Source organism: Lytechinus variegatus, chromosome 1 (assembly GCF_018143015.1).
Source record: "Lytechinus variegatus isolate NC3 chromosome 1, Lvar_3.0, whole genome shotgun sequence".
Classification (NCBI taxonomy): Eukaryota; Metazoa; Echinodermata; class Echinoidea; order Temnopleuroida; family Toxopneustidae; genus Lytechinus; species Lytechinus variegatus.
Genome location: NC_054740.1, coordinates 32,885,824 through 32,900,691, shown reverse-complemented (window position 1 = coordinate 32,900,691; position 14,868 = coordinate 32,885,824). Strand labels below are relative to the sequence as shown.

Sequence of the window (14,868 nt, the reverse complement as noted above, 5' to 3'; positions counted from 1 at the left end):
CCTGAATTTATAATTTGAAAACAAAATCCCAATTTTGATAGATTGACATTTTGGATTGACACGAGCATTAGAACTTGAACAAAATGAAGAGATGAGCAAATACATCCAGGTCCACCGACACACTATGTGACGTGAAGCGTATATTGATGTGATGTGGAGGTAAGAGACACACGTCTCCATATTTAGATGATAAAGAAATAAAAAGATCGATGACTGAAATATTAGTATTTTAAGAGAGGAAAACAACTAAGGCTCTTCAACACACTGTTAGTCACCCCCATCATTATGGATCAGTGTTAAACCAAATACGATGAGATCGGGACCAATGCGAAGAAGAATGATAGGAGAGTGTGGGAGGGGGACAAGGGGTACTGATTTCAGGCCTACGATCGAGTTGGGGCGGACGAGGGCGAGAGAGTGCAATATTAAAATGATGGATTGGGAAGTGAAAAATGAGAATTTAAAAAGAGGCAGAGACAGTTGGAAATGGGGGGGGGCAGTAACAGGGGCGAAGACAGAGAGAAAGAGAAAAAGAACGAAGAGAGAGAGAGAGAGAGAAAAGGTGGGAGAGCCACAGAGACAAAAAGTTATGCACAAGAAAGGTTGGCGTAAAAGCACACACTGCATGGCACACCATTTCACGATCACTTCCTTCGCAGAACGCCACTCAGCTTCTCAACCGGTCAGATGGTTAATAATAACCCAGGATCCTCTTAGTGATTGAAGTTAATCAGGAGTACAGTGGACCACTGGGGAATCATTATCTTGTGTTTACCGTGTTTATAAAACATGAAACCACAGGGATCCTCTTCGGTAATCACAAGTGACTGATTACCATCTGAAAGTTCATCCATTCCGCCTGAATTTCATCACGTTTTAGACCCGACTGAAGTGGAAGCCAAAACTTCCATCGTACATATCACATGTACAATTTGAGCGTAAGTGACTATTTATATATCCTTCATCGCCGTTTTTATTTTAATTAGAGCACATTCAATTTAACTTTTTATTTGGTATCATTTTCATAAGTTATCGGTCTCTATCCGTGACATTAGTATGTAGTGTGGACCTTATATGTGTGGCATGGGGTTTGGCTTTAGAATTAATAATTGTTATTCGAGCTTTGTCAAAAATGCCAAAAGGCATGCACCTGCATTTCTGCGATGAACAATCTAACGAATAACTTTCCCTGCGATCCCCCTCATTGGGTCATTTTGCGATGACTGTAAACAGCATTTTGGCTGTAGGCATTCGTGACACTCGGACAATTTTCAATCCAATCTATGATTGCTTTCATATACAACAAAATGACAGAATATTGTTTCTACGGTAGCACCATTCTCGCATGGTTTTTTTTTGTGGGGGGGGTAATCGGGGATCAATTCATCCTGAAACTTTCATGACATATTTATGGGTCTCTAAACGGAGAATTCGAAATTCAAATAATCTCACATTGTGAAAATAGGATCATTTTTGTTGTTGTTCTTCACACCCTTTTACCTCCCTTTCACATTTTTTTTGGGGGTGGCCAAATGAATTAGATCGATAAAAGAGTGAAAAAGAATCGGAAATAACAGTTTTTTAGTTTCACTCTTAATGTATCCAACAAAAATTCACAACAAGGTTGACACACATGTGTCAAGGACAACTTCACATTTTGCCTACTGTTATTGATCAGACGTTTCACCTAGTTTACGAGTGACGCTTAGATAACTGTCGCAAGTGATGTGCCGCGAATGGTGACCAAAGTCAGGAACATGCTCCTTCGACTTTCACAGGAAAAAGATGAGGCCTGCCTCTTTGTTACACAACTGCACTTACCTTCGAATTTCCGTTTTCAACCAGAAAAGTGGCTTTCAGATTATTTCTACTCGAGAGAGTGCTGCCACAACTACACTAGCACAACCAATTCTTAAGTGCTTACATACACTCTACAAACATTGGATAAAAATGCTCTATGAGGGTAATTATGTGTCCAACCATGAACATTTTTTTAATTTATCCAGTGTGATGAAAATTTTGCCCATTCTAAAGTAATTGCTGCTTATTTGTTTTAACCTTTCTCAGGCGCGGATCCAGGGGGGGGGGGCTCAGGGGGCACGTGCCCCCTCCCCCTTTGAGAAGCAAAATTAAAATTTGAATTTTTGAAATTGAAGATGGAAGACCTTTTTTTGGCTGGTCAAATTATTTCGGGTACGAAATATCCTTGATTTGTGGTTGAAAACCTTTGTTTGTTTGTTTGTTTTTTTGCTTATCAATTTTTTGGGGTACGAAATATCCTTTATTGCAGTTGAAAACCCTTTTTTGGGGGGAGGCTTGTCAAAATTTTCGTCCGAAAAATTCCCCCTCCCTTTGGAAAATCCTGGATCCGCCCCTGATCTTACTAGACAATATACTGCCCCCAATTGGTTGGACACATAATTACCCTCGTGCTGGTTAAAATTGTACCCAATATTTTTTTTACAGTGTATAGTTACAAAGAATGCTTGTAGCATTTCCATTTATTTGATAGCAGAGTAAAAGAACACCGTTGATTAAATACCTTGCTCAAGGGATCGAATCCCAGACTTTCATGTGTCTAGTCAGGCGCCTTAGACCACTCGTTCACTGCACCCTCCAACCGTTATGCGATATTATATCCAATTAAAGAATGCTAGTCAGTTGAACTCGGATTAGTCTCTTTGGTATGGCTATCACATGAAATAGAATGATCTGCACCTCCACACAATAACAATGTCGCGTCTAGACTCTGAGATAGAAATCAAGTCTTTAAATACTTTAACCGAATGGAGATTACAACGGAGAATGGTGAACGTTTGAAGACATTTTTGACAAAGAACACGATGAATAAGAACTTCATGACTGTTTGAAAATAAACCACACTACCAATTTGATATTAACAATTTGGTTAGTAGATTGTCACAAGCATGAGCGTACGAAGATTTTTTTTTTTGGGGGGGGGGGGCAAGACGCGTACATTTTTTCGAAGAAACTCAAAACGACCAAGCTTTTCACGGAGGCGCTTTTGCATTTTCGAAAGAGAATTAAAAGATTTCTTGGACACTTTTGGCGATTTTGGGGGGTAAAATTTAAAGTAACAAAATGTAAGTATTAAAAATTTCAAGAGAGCAACTGTCCCCTCCCCTCCGCAGGGCCATGGTGACGAATAAGCAGCTGAGGGACATTTCTCTTGAATATACTTAATCATCACGAATTTGTGGCTTTCTCCTTAGTACTGTATCTGTATATATCCTTATAAGCATGATAACGAAATTTATTCCTAGTAAAACTCTTGAGAAATATTGCTCCAATATGTTGGTATTGGAGCAAGTATTCCCTACCCATTACATTAACACGGTAGCAATTCGAATGTAAAATGATGACTAAATCTTGAACTCTGTAACTTTCTGAATATTTGTCCAATTTCGTTCAAACCTTCACCTATGTGCTTAATTGATATTCTCTCCGTCTGGGTCAGATTCCCCCCTTAATCCTCATTTTGTTTCGACGGAAAGGGATAAAATTTAAATTCCCGGTTTTGGGGTCTTTAATTTCTAGAGGAAAAATTATTAACGTTCTCATTTTTATTTTAATGTAACTGCAACATCAAAGGCGTTATGGAAATCGTATTAACACTATTCCAGTATGTTCATATCTTATAGAGATAACATTAGAACACAAGTCCATAAGTTTGTGCGTTATTTGTATGAATGGCACTGACGTGGTAGCTTATGTCGATGTCAGACATTCAGTAGCATGATGATTAACCTCCTGATAATTTCTGACGATAAGGAATGTATCTACAGATGTTGCACTCTACACAGGTGAGGTAAATGTTGACCTGGTATGATTTATTCCTTGAAAGGCTTGCACGCTGTAAAAGGCCCCGAGGCTAAAACCGCGGTGCATAATTATCAACGTTTGAAACAAACAATTCATCAGAAAGATATAATAATAATAATAGCCAATTTTTATAAAGCGCTTTTCCCAGAATGGCCCAAAGCGCGTTACAGCATATTATTACCCCGGTCATTGGATTCATTTTAATACCGCACGAAAAGTGCACAATTTCCACTCCCTGGGGAGCATTCCTTGCATTCATCGCAGCCTCATTATGGCGCTGGCAAAATCAAACATACAATATCTTTCGCATCCTACCGGGTACCCATTTAGCACCTGGGTCGAGAGATATGACTTTGCTTTTTAAAATACAAAAATTCCTTTGACTGTAGCAGGGAGGAGACTGCCCGAAAGAACAAACCAAGATATTACGTACCGTATCCATGACAAAGAAACGTTTATGTTCGTGTGTCAATCTGAGTGTGGAATATTGTTTTTTCCCTTCATTTCTGTTTATTTCTGTTTATTTCTGTTCAATTATCAAACTTATTTTTCACAACTGTTGGACATATTTCTTTTTCGTCTGGAAACACATCTTTTCCCTCGCATTTTCTTTTGCTTGATTTTACTATCCTTTTCAAACACTCTACCACCTTACATAAATATAATGTGTCACCTAGGGCATTTTATTTAATAACTCAGTCCATTGTTATACAAGAACAAAGTATCCTAAGAACGGGCTCACTCTTATCCTATTCTCCATGGTCAATTTAATCATGGCTTTTCAAGATTTCTCATCAAAATGTCAAAGTATACTATTCTTAGTCATTCAATTAAAATTATTTTGAATTTTTAGCATTTCAACATATTATACTCGTCTTCATTAATAGCGTTTCACTTGAGTTTTTCTAAACGAAGCCCTTAAGCAATGTTAATGGTTTTATTTATTAAGGAATAAATGCTGACAAGCCGTCAAAACGTTGGTAAAAAAAATGCCTGGAGTCTCGCTTGCAACCACAAGGAAGAAAGCAAAAATCAGATTTGCATTAATAATCCTGCGTTTAGATCCTATTTGAATGCAAGACAATTATTTTTGAAGTACACTCAAACGATAATCACTTGAGATCGTCTTAAAATTCTTCTTCCCTATATAATGAGAAAAACAATTCTGGGAAGGGGCCGATTGCGAGTTTGTAGTCTGCATGTACAATATGATTCCGCAGAGTAAAATTTATAAGATGCATAAGATGTTCACGATACAAATCATGTGTGCACCAGTTAAGTTAATTTAAAAAAGTGAAAATAAAAATCACATTAGCTTATATAGCGCTTACTTTGTGAGGAGTCTCTACCCGCTCTACAGTAATGCAGCATAATTACCTTGGCTTTAGCAGAGCAGCTGTTACGCGAGCTGCGTTTCAAGGAATAAATTCCTGCCAGTTGCCCATCCACCTCCCCTGGGTTGAGTGCAGCACAGTGTGGAAAGTCCCTCAGATTAAAAGACGAGAGTCAGAACCATACGCCACGATGCCCCTAAAATTACGTCACATAAACACTTTCTATCTAGTCAGCATTTCCAAGCCGTCATGAAACTCTTTCACTTATTCCACGATTTATATTACCATATTGTTTTATATGTTTGGAATTGGGTGTTCATGAATTTTAAATGTTATCGAAAATGCCGATGTTAATACTAATCCCGTAACGAATGTTACTAGTAAACTGTATAGGCGATGAGATCTACTCCATCCTCAAATGAAAGCGAACGGAATTAATTGTATACCAATGAGTAGGAGAAATGATTATCGAAATCGTATTTAAAAATCCCCAAGTTGTGGAACATAAAATTTTGCATTATTTATACCCTTGATCTGCGCATATTCAATTGCCATCAGCGGGTTAGTCATTTGGTGATGAATCTCCCCACTATCTATTTTGTAATATAAGATTACAATCATTCATTTCAATTTATAAGCATATTTAATTACATAAAACATATTTGAAAAAAAACCTAAACATGTCATCATCGGTCAGAAGTTGCAATTTATGAAAACAATTATTAAATTGTTTTATCGTAATGGTGCAAAACCTCTAATTTTTGTGATTTTTCATCAGAATTTGATAGAAATTTCAATAGTTTGTTCAACATCATGATCATCATATTCATATTATTCTTTGAGTTCATTTTAATTTTAGACTGCGGAATCCTGTATACAAAATAAACTCAAACAAAGGTACATCTGGCTCAAGTTGCCTGCACAACAGAAGAATGGAATATTATGACCTTACATATATTTGTAGACCCCCCACACACACACAAACATGCTTCAGAGAGATTTATGTTAGTTATAAACAGGATACAGCCGCCTCAGAATGACATTTTTATTGAAATATGAAGTACGAATTGCTGGCTCGGTAGAATTAATCACGTCACCTTATAAACACCATTTCTATTATCTAATGGCGTTGCAGCTTACAGTCAAGTATCAGACGTATATCGAGTGATGAGTGGAAAGGTGTCCATGAAAATTAAACAACTGAAAGTACAATCAGGCCAAAATGTTGAATGTTTCTTGAAAGATAGTTTTTTTGGGGAAAAAAGAACCTTTGAAGCTAAAAAGCCTTTGACTAAACTTCTTGAATGATAAATATTGAACAGTATGTCTATTTTCATTTGCCATGGTCATGATGGTTATCCGTTCAAGCAGACCATCTATCTTCCTCCCCCTACCGTGCCGCGTATATTGATGCATTATACCCCATTGCGCTAATATAAGAACTTGTTCATCGCACATCACATATCAATGATAAAGAAACTAGATCCTTTTGACACGTCAAGGGGCAGTTACATTAATTATTTCTCACTTCGTTCTGCAGAATTTTTCGCGACAATGCTTTAACTATTTGTGTGAAAGAAGTGAACCCATATCAACTGGCTCTTGTTCAGGCCTGGACTGGCTTGGGCGTCACTTATATACCCCATCGTTTCACGTTCTGGTAAATGCTACTAAAGCGGATCAAACTTGAGAGAACGCAATAAATTACTTCTTTAAGCAGTTTGACCTAACTGGCACTGTATGGATACTGGAATTTCAGAGTCTGATAAAAAAAAATAAATAAACAAGTTTTAAATGGATTGACTGATTGGAGAACGGACTTTAGATTATCATATTGTATCTTTACCATTAAACAGTTAAAGTTATTGAAAAGAAACCGGGAGTTGACGCTTAGACCATCTAGACTGACTTGTGAGGTGGACGTGTAGTGACGATCTTTATGAACGAACCACTCAAACACAAGCTTGTGTTTGACATGTTTATTTTTTTCTACAAATGAATATGAACTCAGTGAGCACTAGAAGGTGTAAATGCCCCATGAAGATGAGCAACATAACACGGCTTGTTGCATTATTGCGCCGAGACGGAGGTGGGACAGAGCGACTGCATGAAATCAGTTGAGTCCAACTGCAAAGTAAAATCGATGATTGCGTGAACATTCGTTTCATTTTTAATGTGAATCTCTCTGTAGCTCTCCATGGCGTGCACGTCGGCCATTGATTGACCTAATTTTCGCTTGGCAAAGTTCGCCACCCAGCCACTTGCAAAATAAATCGAGCGTTCATGATACGCCACAGGGTCGAGCGACTTCAGGAAACTTTACTGGTATGCCAACCTCCATCAACATCTCCGCACTTTCGGAGCATGATGAATCCGTCTCCTGAATGAGTTTCAGCATCATCAAATTGTTTTTTAACTAATTCATTTTCAGCTCGAAATCATTCAGAATAAGTCTGGAGCCTGACAAAGAATCATATATGAATCTTTCATGCATCAGTAACAACTGAATTCAAAAGATGTAAATTGTCTCTCTGTCTGTCGAAGTATACCCTGCTTAAACAAAAAAGGAGTAAATTATCTGCAGTAGATCATGAACTATTTTACACACCACAACACACACACACATATATACATGTATATATATATATATATATATATATATATATATATATATATATATATATATATATATATATATTTAAATGTAAGAGACTTTACATGTGTAATAGCCTTTGCAACTCTCTTACTTTTAAATATTTTGTAAGAGAAATGGATGAAGAGAACAAAGTTGCCAAACTGTTGTACATGTATAATTTCTCACATATGTATAATTTGTCCAATACGTGTACTGTATCTAAGCAATAGCTTTGATCCAGCTGAGGCATATGGCGGCTTGTCATTGTTCAAAACCAACCTAAACTTTACAAAGGAAATTATAATTGGTATAGTGTCGAAAATCTGTTTATCTGACGGTCAATCGGATCGGGGTCGGCCTAATTGCCACTAACCCGTCTCTGTGCTCAAGTGGTTAAGGCACCGGCGTTCCAAGCTGGGAACCCGTGTTCGATTCATTTTTTCGGCATCACCAATTTTTACAGAGGGCAGATAGCTCTTGGGAACTTGATTTAAGCTACGCCTACCATTGTTCTCTTCATCCATTTCTTTCACAATATATATATATATATAAAGGTTTGGGGTGCTCTTCTTAAGCTTAAATTCCTATCTTGCCTTTTTGCTTTACATTACTGTTCTCTCTTTCATATCGTTTCTCCCCATTTCTTTTGAAAGTTTTCCGTTTTGAATTCTTTTTTCCATGCGCAATATACACTCTTTTTCCTACGACACGTACATGACATGCCTTACCCCCCCCCTTCTCTCCCTCTCTCTCTCTTTTCCCCTCTCTCCCTCCACCTGTTGCTTCCGATTGTGACACGAAGTTTTTTCCCCTGCGCTTGATACCCGATCTTGCTACCTATGCTTGCTGATTTTGCATGTGCGTTTACATCTTTTTAATGCTTCTTCCGTCAGCACACTTCCCGCGTCCGTTGCTACTCCATCATCATTTAGGTTTTTCTTCATCTTGGTAACGTTAAACTTCTATTAAATTCATACCGTCATGCACTCTCTTCAGATAGAATTTAACTTGTTAAAATAGCATTGTAATGTATATAGTTATTAATTTCTTGACTGTTTGTATACGTCTCGTTGTGTTTTACGTGCAGAACAAAAAAGTAAAAGGACATACATATACATGTAGGTCCTACCTCTTACTTACTGAATTTCGTTGACATTCGAAATCACTATGGGGAGTTTCGATAACGATAAATCTTGCACTTGCTTTTTATACACTCTCAGAAAAAAAATATTTGGTTGGTTAACATATGAACTACCAACTGTTGGTTAAAAGAAAATTGCATGTCAAACAAATGGGGATTTTTCTAAACCAACAGTTGATAGGTTCACAATCTTAACCAACCAACCAACCAGATAGGTTGATAAAACATTTCTGAGTGTAAATGTTTTCCTTTTGTAATCATGCTACAGAAAACTAAGGAGGGCATCATTATGGAAACACCGTTGGAATTCTTGGATACGCCCACCCGTTTAGAGGGATACTGCTTCGTGTTTTTCACCAACCAACCAACCAGATAGGTTGATAAAACATTTCTGAGAGTAAATGTTTTCCTTTTGTATTCATGCTACAGGAAACTAAGGAGGGCATCATTATGGAAACACCGTTGGAATTCTTGGATACGCCCACCCGTTTAGAGGGATACTGCTTCGTGTTTGGACAACAGAGCCCCGGATATATGGAGTTGACCTACCTTTCAGAAAGCAGAAACAGATACAGTGAAGATACCATCACATGCACATCTCAACAAAATGAGAGAACCGGTCTCAATCCGACTGTATATAAGAACGAGGAATGAGGGGCTTATTTTATTGATTTATATCAAGGTTTTGAAACAGAAATGTGTAAGAAAAAATAATTTCATATCTGTGATTCTTGAGAAAGAGGAAGTCACTACAAGATATCCTCCATCTTAACTATTAGTTCATTCTTTGTGAAGAACGGGTGCAGACTTATGCTTAATCGGCAATATTTCAATTTTCATTGAATAAATCGCCGTGCAAATGAGATCTGTAAGGATCCTGTGTTGCTATCCTCATCGATATCAAAGTTAATGTTTGGATCCCATGCAGTATTCACTGATCGCAGACAACGACAGAGGTACTTCACTATCTGATTAGGACATTGACCGCATTTCTACATCAAAGTTAATTTAAATTTACTTTATCCGTTTGCATCAGAACTTAAATTAAAACAAAACGTGATGAAAAACTGATGAAGCGATTATCAAGAGCATTGAGATTATCAGCGGTGTTTTGGATTTGGGTGTTCATGAGGCTTCTACAAAGCATCTTTTCCTTGATATGTTGATATTAGTTGAGAAACGTTTTAGGAGCAGGTCATCAGTGAGATATATGGTAGTATGAGTGAATATAGACGTGTCCACTATATCCATAAACTTGTTTTGGAACAGATGTCCTTTCACGATGAATCCGTACAATATATGTACTCCTCGTTATAACACAACCTTCCTTGAAGAAAGAATACCTTCACAGGAGTTTATTTTTAAAATCATTATCACTGCAGAATTTCATTCTCGCATTGTATTTAAGGAGGAGAGTGTCTTCAAAAAAATTGAATTCGTTTCTGACTCTCACTAGCCATTTACAGGCATCTGAAGATGTTTGAACAGGGTTAAAAGACTGGAGTTTTCGGTAAGCTATTATCATGATTGTGTGACTAATTTCCATATGTCACCCAATTATATCTCCGCACAATCTAAACTTCATTAACTATTCTGATACCATGCATTATTTACCGACGAAGAGATTTATTTTTCGGTTGTGACCAATGCAAACAGCGTGCCGCCAAAAATACTGATATCCTCGCACCAAGCCACTTATAATACTGTAACTATTTACTGACCATAAAATGATAAGACAGGCAGTAGATGGAGATCAGTATTCGTAAACTTTCCATTGCAAAATCGACACTAATGAATTATTCCCATGATGATAGACGCTCTTTCGGGGTGTGTCCTCGTAATGAACACGTACTTTTACTTCTACACAACTCATGTGATCTGATTAACCATCATCTCAGATGATCTAGTTCACGCCAAAACGAATGAATAAGCTGATGCGGAGAAAAACATTGTTTCTTGTGAAGTATCTTATTGAAATATGGAACCTTCAGCGAAACGTCATTATCTTTTTCAATAGGATATGTCACTGATTATATTGTATTGTTCCCGGAAACACAAGGACAAAGAACGTTGTAATAAGCAACACAGCCTAATTAAGTTAGAGGGAATCGGGGCAGTGGTACAAAGAAAACTGCTCATCTTCCGAGATATATTAAAGTCTGCCTCTTATTTTTGCCAGTCTAATGCAATAAAGTGAGAAGAGGTGTCGCGCGCTCCAATAAATTTGGAGAAATTTTGTTTACTATAGCAACAGAACGATTATTTTGTTTAGTGAATTAAAGTGGAGGATCTTCCATTTGAAATCAGTTGCTCTAACTGGCGGAGCTGATTTTAATAGACTACAAGTCAATGATAAGTAGAGCACATTTTGACATGTGCAACTATCCCAAAGCGGTGATTGACAAGCTATTAATGCAGCAAAATTACTTCGACGTGCATGGAGACAAGAAGGCTCATGGATTTTCGTCTTGCTTGCATTATAAACTTCAGCATGTTTAGCAAATTCCATCGTTGACATGTGGGATGTGTAACTGTAAACGATTGAGGAATGTAAACTGCACCCTAGAACTAGAAGACTGCTAAAGGGCAAACTCTTATTTCTGACAATTCACTGAAGTGGTAATGACTGCCGTTGTTTGTAGCATATCGCATATCATTGAAATCGGGAGATCAGTGACATAGTTTAACTTGTTTCAAAAGGAGACAAAAGAGTGAACATTTTCAACTCTACCAAGTTAAAAGAATTCGAAACGAACTTCGGTAATTTGATCTAAATAACATACTCGAGAAAAGAATGTTACTAAACACATGAACAAGACATAACTTTTGTCTTGAATGTCAATAGTGTATGAGGATGTCGAAATATTTTTGACTAAATGTGTGTGAAAGAACAAATCATTTTGAATCATACTAACTTATCGAGTAAGAATCAATTCTTAAATCGACATTTATCGAATGATATCCTGACTTTGATCCCTTTTAACTGTACAAACAGTTATCTTTGGGAGTCAAGATGGAAACAAACCTCTCATGGTGCATCCAAACGGATAACATAACATCGTTAGTTGATGCCAAAAGTTTCGGATACAGTAGCGGAGAAACATTTTATACCACCGTTTTTCTCCCTCTAATCGCGTTTTTCGGCGTCGTCGACAACCTCGCTTTCATCTTCGTCGTCTCGCGTGTACCTCGAATGCACACATCAACGAACTGTTATTTGATAAATCTTGCCATTGCCGATATCGTGTTCCTTCTCACAGGAGTAGGGGAGAAATTGTACCGATTTGTCAAATCGCCGATACATGGAGACGATACACCGATTCAAAATGGCGGTTGTGTTTGGATATACCTCATCACCGACACAACTTATTTCGTGTCATTGTGTTTTGTCACTTTGGTATCGATAGAAAGATTTTGCGCGGTCTGCAAACCACAAAATCGGTACTGTATCAGCAAAAGTAAAGCAGGGGTCTTAGCTTGCATTGCTTGGATGTTGTCCGTTTGTCTTGCATCAGCGCTGATAACCACGAATAGCAAATTCTTTACGATTTGTATTATATGGCCAAAGGAAGCTCAGTATCTTAATTACCCAGACTCATGGGGACTTTGCACAGCTTTCTACCCATGGGTAAAGGCATATGGAGAAGGAATGCAGACTATTCCATTTTTTCTTACTCTTGTGATCAATGGAATAATGTATATTCTGATCATACGGGGATTGAACAAATCGGTGAGTCGTCTGAAGAGCCACTCGGAACGAAGTTCTGAAATCGATTCCCGCATGCGTGATCAAATTACTCGGATGCTAATCATCAATGGATTTATCTTCTTTTTATGCCTTGCTCCATTTGAAATCCTTTCTTTCATTGAAATGTTATCGGGGATTCAAAAACGTTTACTATTTCATTCAGATACCTTTGTTGGTCTGAGCTATTCCGCACGCGCCTTAGCGTACATCAATTGCGTCATAAACCCCGTCATCTACACCACCATGAGCCAACGATATCGTCATGCTTTCAAACAAGTATTCAGCATGAAGAGACCCTCTGTTCCAGTCACCGGCCAGTCTTGTACTACAAAGTATATTGGGAGTACAACCCAAGAACATGTGCGGGTTAATTTTGACAGCCGTCTTTAAAAAAAAATAGATTTTTGTACATTTTTTGTATTCAGGTTCTTCGCTGTATCAAATTTCCTATCGCGACATGTATTTTTATGGTATATTATATAACACGTCTTACATGTTAATTAATGGAAATATGTAACGAATGAGCCTTATTTAAAATGTGATATGGGTGCTTTGATTTCTTTGTATTTCACTTCGTATATAACTCTATTTCTTATATCATGCACAGTTTAACATTTTATGTTAATAGTATACGAAGGCAGTTTTGGTCGGAGGAAATGTCTGAGCAACTTTCTTCAGTTGAAGGAACTATTATCACGACCTTCCACCGACCATGCACCGACAAAGTATCTCTAAATATTTCCATGAATATCTTGATACAACGACTAGCCGGTCGGAGTAAATTGCCCTTGCGGACAATCCCTCAGAGCAGCTATGATCATACGACCTTAAGAGAGAGAGAAAAAAAGAAAAGACATTGCAGTTCCATCGTCGAGATAAGCAGCGCTACACTCCGTCAAAGTACAGACTCCACGCGGTGAAAAATCGTAATGTCGACGCGCTCTGCGATACCACTTCCGGAAGTTACTCGATCCACGGTTCAAGCCGTGGTAATTTTAATTGTTGCGCCATGCTGAAAAGAACACGGTATCACACAGTGTCATCACAGTGTGTTCACATAGTTGACTATTTGAAAATACTATTCTCACTGTTAATATGCTCACATTCAACAGTGTGAAAATATTTTCACACTGTGGACACCTCGACAGTGTGACCGTTCACAGCGTGTTCACACGTTCGACTATGTAAGTGATTCACATTGTTGAAATGCTCACATTAATTTAATAATGTGATGGTTATTTCGCATTGTGTTCCACACTGATCACATTGTGGGACATTGTGTTCTTTCCAGTTATATACTGTAGGGAAACTTTCATTCTGACTGGGAAATAACGTCTGAACCTGGTTAATGTCATTCATGTTGTTTTATTGAAAAATGGATTAGGCATATACCTAATTGTGCCCTTAAAAGACTACCACATACTCGATAGACCCTATTCGCTATTTGGTTCATGAGAATTCATAGTTTCACGCATTTTTTCATCTTCCAAATGTATCGTTTACGTAAAATTCAAAGTCCAATATTTTTTAAGAATATTCTTTTTTCAGTAGGAAGAAGGTCAACGCGGCCGGCGCAATTATTCTGTGCCTCATTCGATTCAGCTTTCAGATTTTTTATAATGATCCCTTCCTACAAAAAAAAACTAAACATGGAAAATTAATTTATGAGCGAGGAGATGGTTACGATCCCATTTTCTTTGATATGAAAAGTGACGCCTTCAGGGCTAATCGAAACGAGCAGACCTTCGCATCATAATTGGTATTTGCCGGATTTTCACTGAAAAAAAAATCCTGGAACGTAATTTGAAATGGATTTCTATATTATTTATGATAGTGTCTGAAAACTAATCATAATGATTTTGGTATGTGATATTGAGAAAACAGCAACATATAATTTCCTATAATAAGGCCATCGGCAGTCAGGAAACGTGAAAAACTTGAAAACGTGTTTGATGATGTGCAATATAGAAAAGGTTGATCTCCCAAAGAAAAGTGAATTTTAACTGATTTCGAAGAATATTGATCAGGGATAATGCGTAGCAGAGTAGATTTATAAGTCCTTTCACCATAAGTCACTTAGGCGGATTCCAGCTATTCAGCTTTTTAGATAAAAAGTTCGACACAGAATTCGGAAATGGTTATTTTTTTTAAAGGTCGGTGACACAGG

General features: G+C 37.5%; 1 protein-coding gene across 2 annotated transcripts; it reads left to right on the top strand.

Annotated features, from left to right (window-relative positions):
• The first annotated feature begins 635 nt into the window (after positions 1-635).
• Positions 636-13,163, top strand: LOC121411761 (pyrokinin-1 receptor-like). 2 transcript variants are annotated; one of them, XM_041604614.1, is made up of 2 exons: positions 636-938; positions 9,383-13,163. In XM_041604614.1, the coding sequence occupies exon 2, from the start codon at positions 11,967-11,969 to the stop codon at positions 13,089-13,091; it is 1,125 nt and encodes a 374-aa protein (XP_041460548.1). In that variant the 5' UTR covers positions 636-938; positions 9,383-11,966; the 3' UTR covers positions 13,092-13,163. The 2 variants fall into 2 exon arrangements, with proteins under 2 accessions (XP_041460548.1, XP_041460542.1); XM_041604608.1 differs by having other exon boundaries at positions 9,222-13,163.
• The last annotated feature ends 1,705 nt before the right edge of the window (positions 13,164-14,868 follow it).

Bases quoted from the DNA above. Each gene is read 5' to 3' on its own strand.
- LOC121411761 (XM_041604614.1), top strand. From the start codon at position 11,967: ATGGAAACAAACCTCTCATGGTGCATCCAAACGGATAACATAACATCG.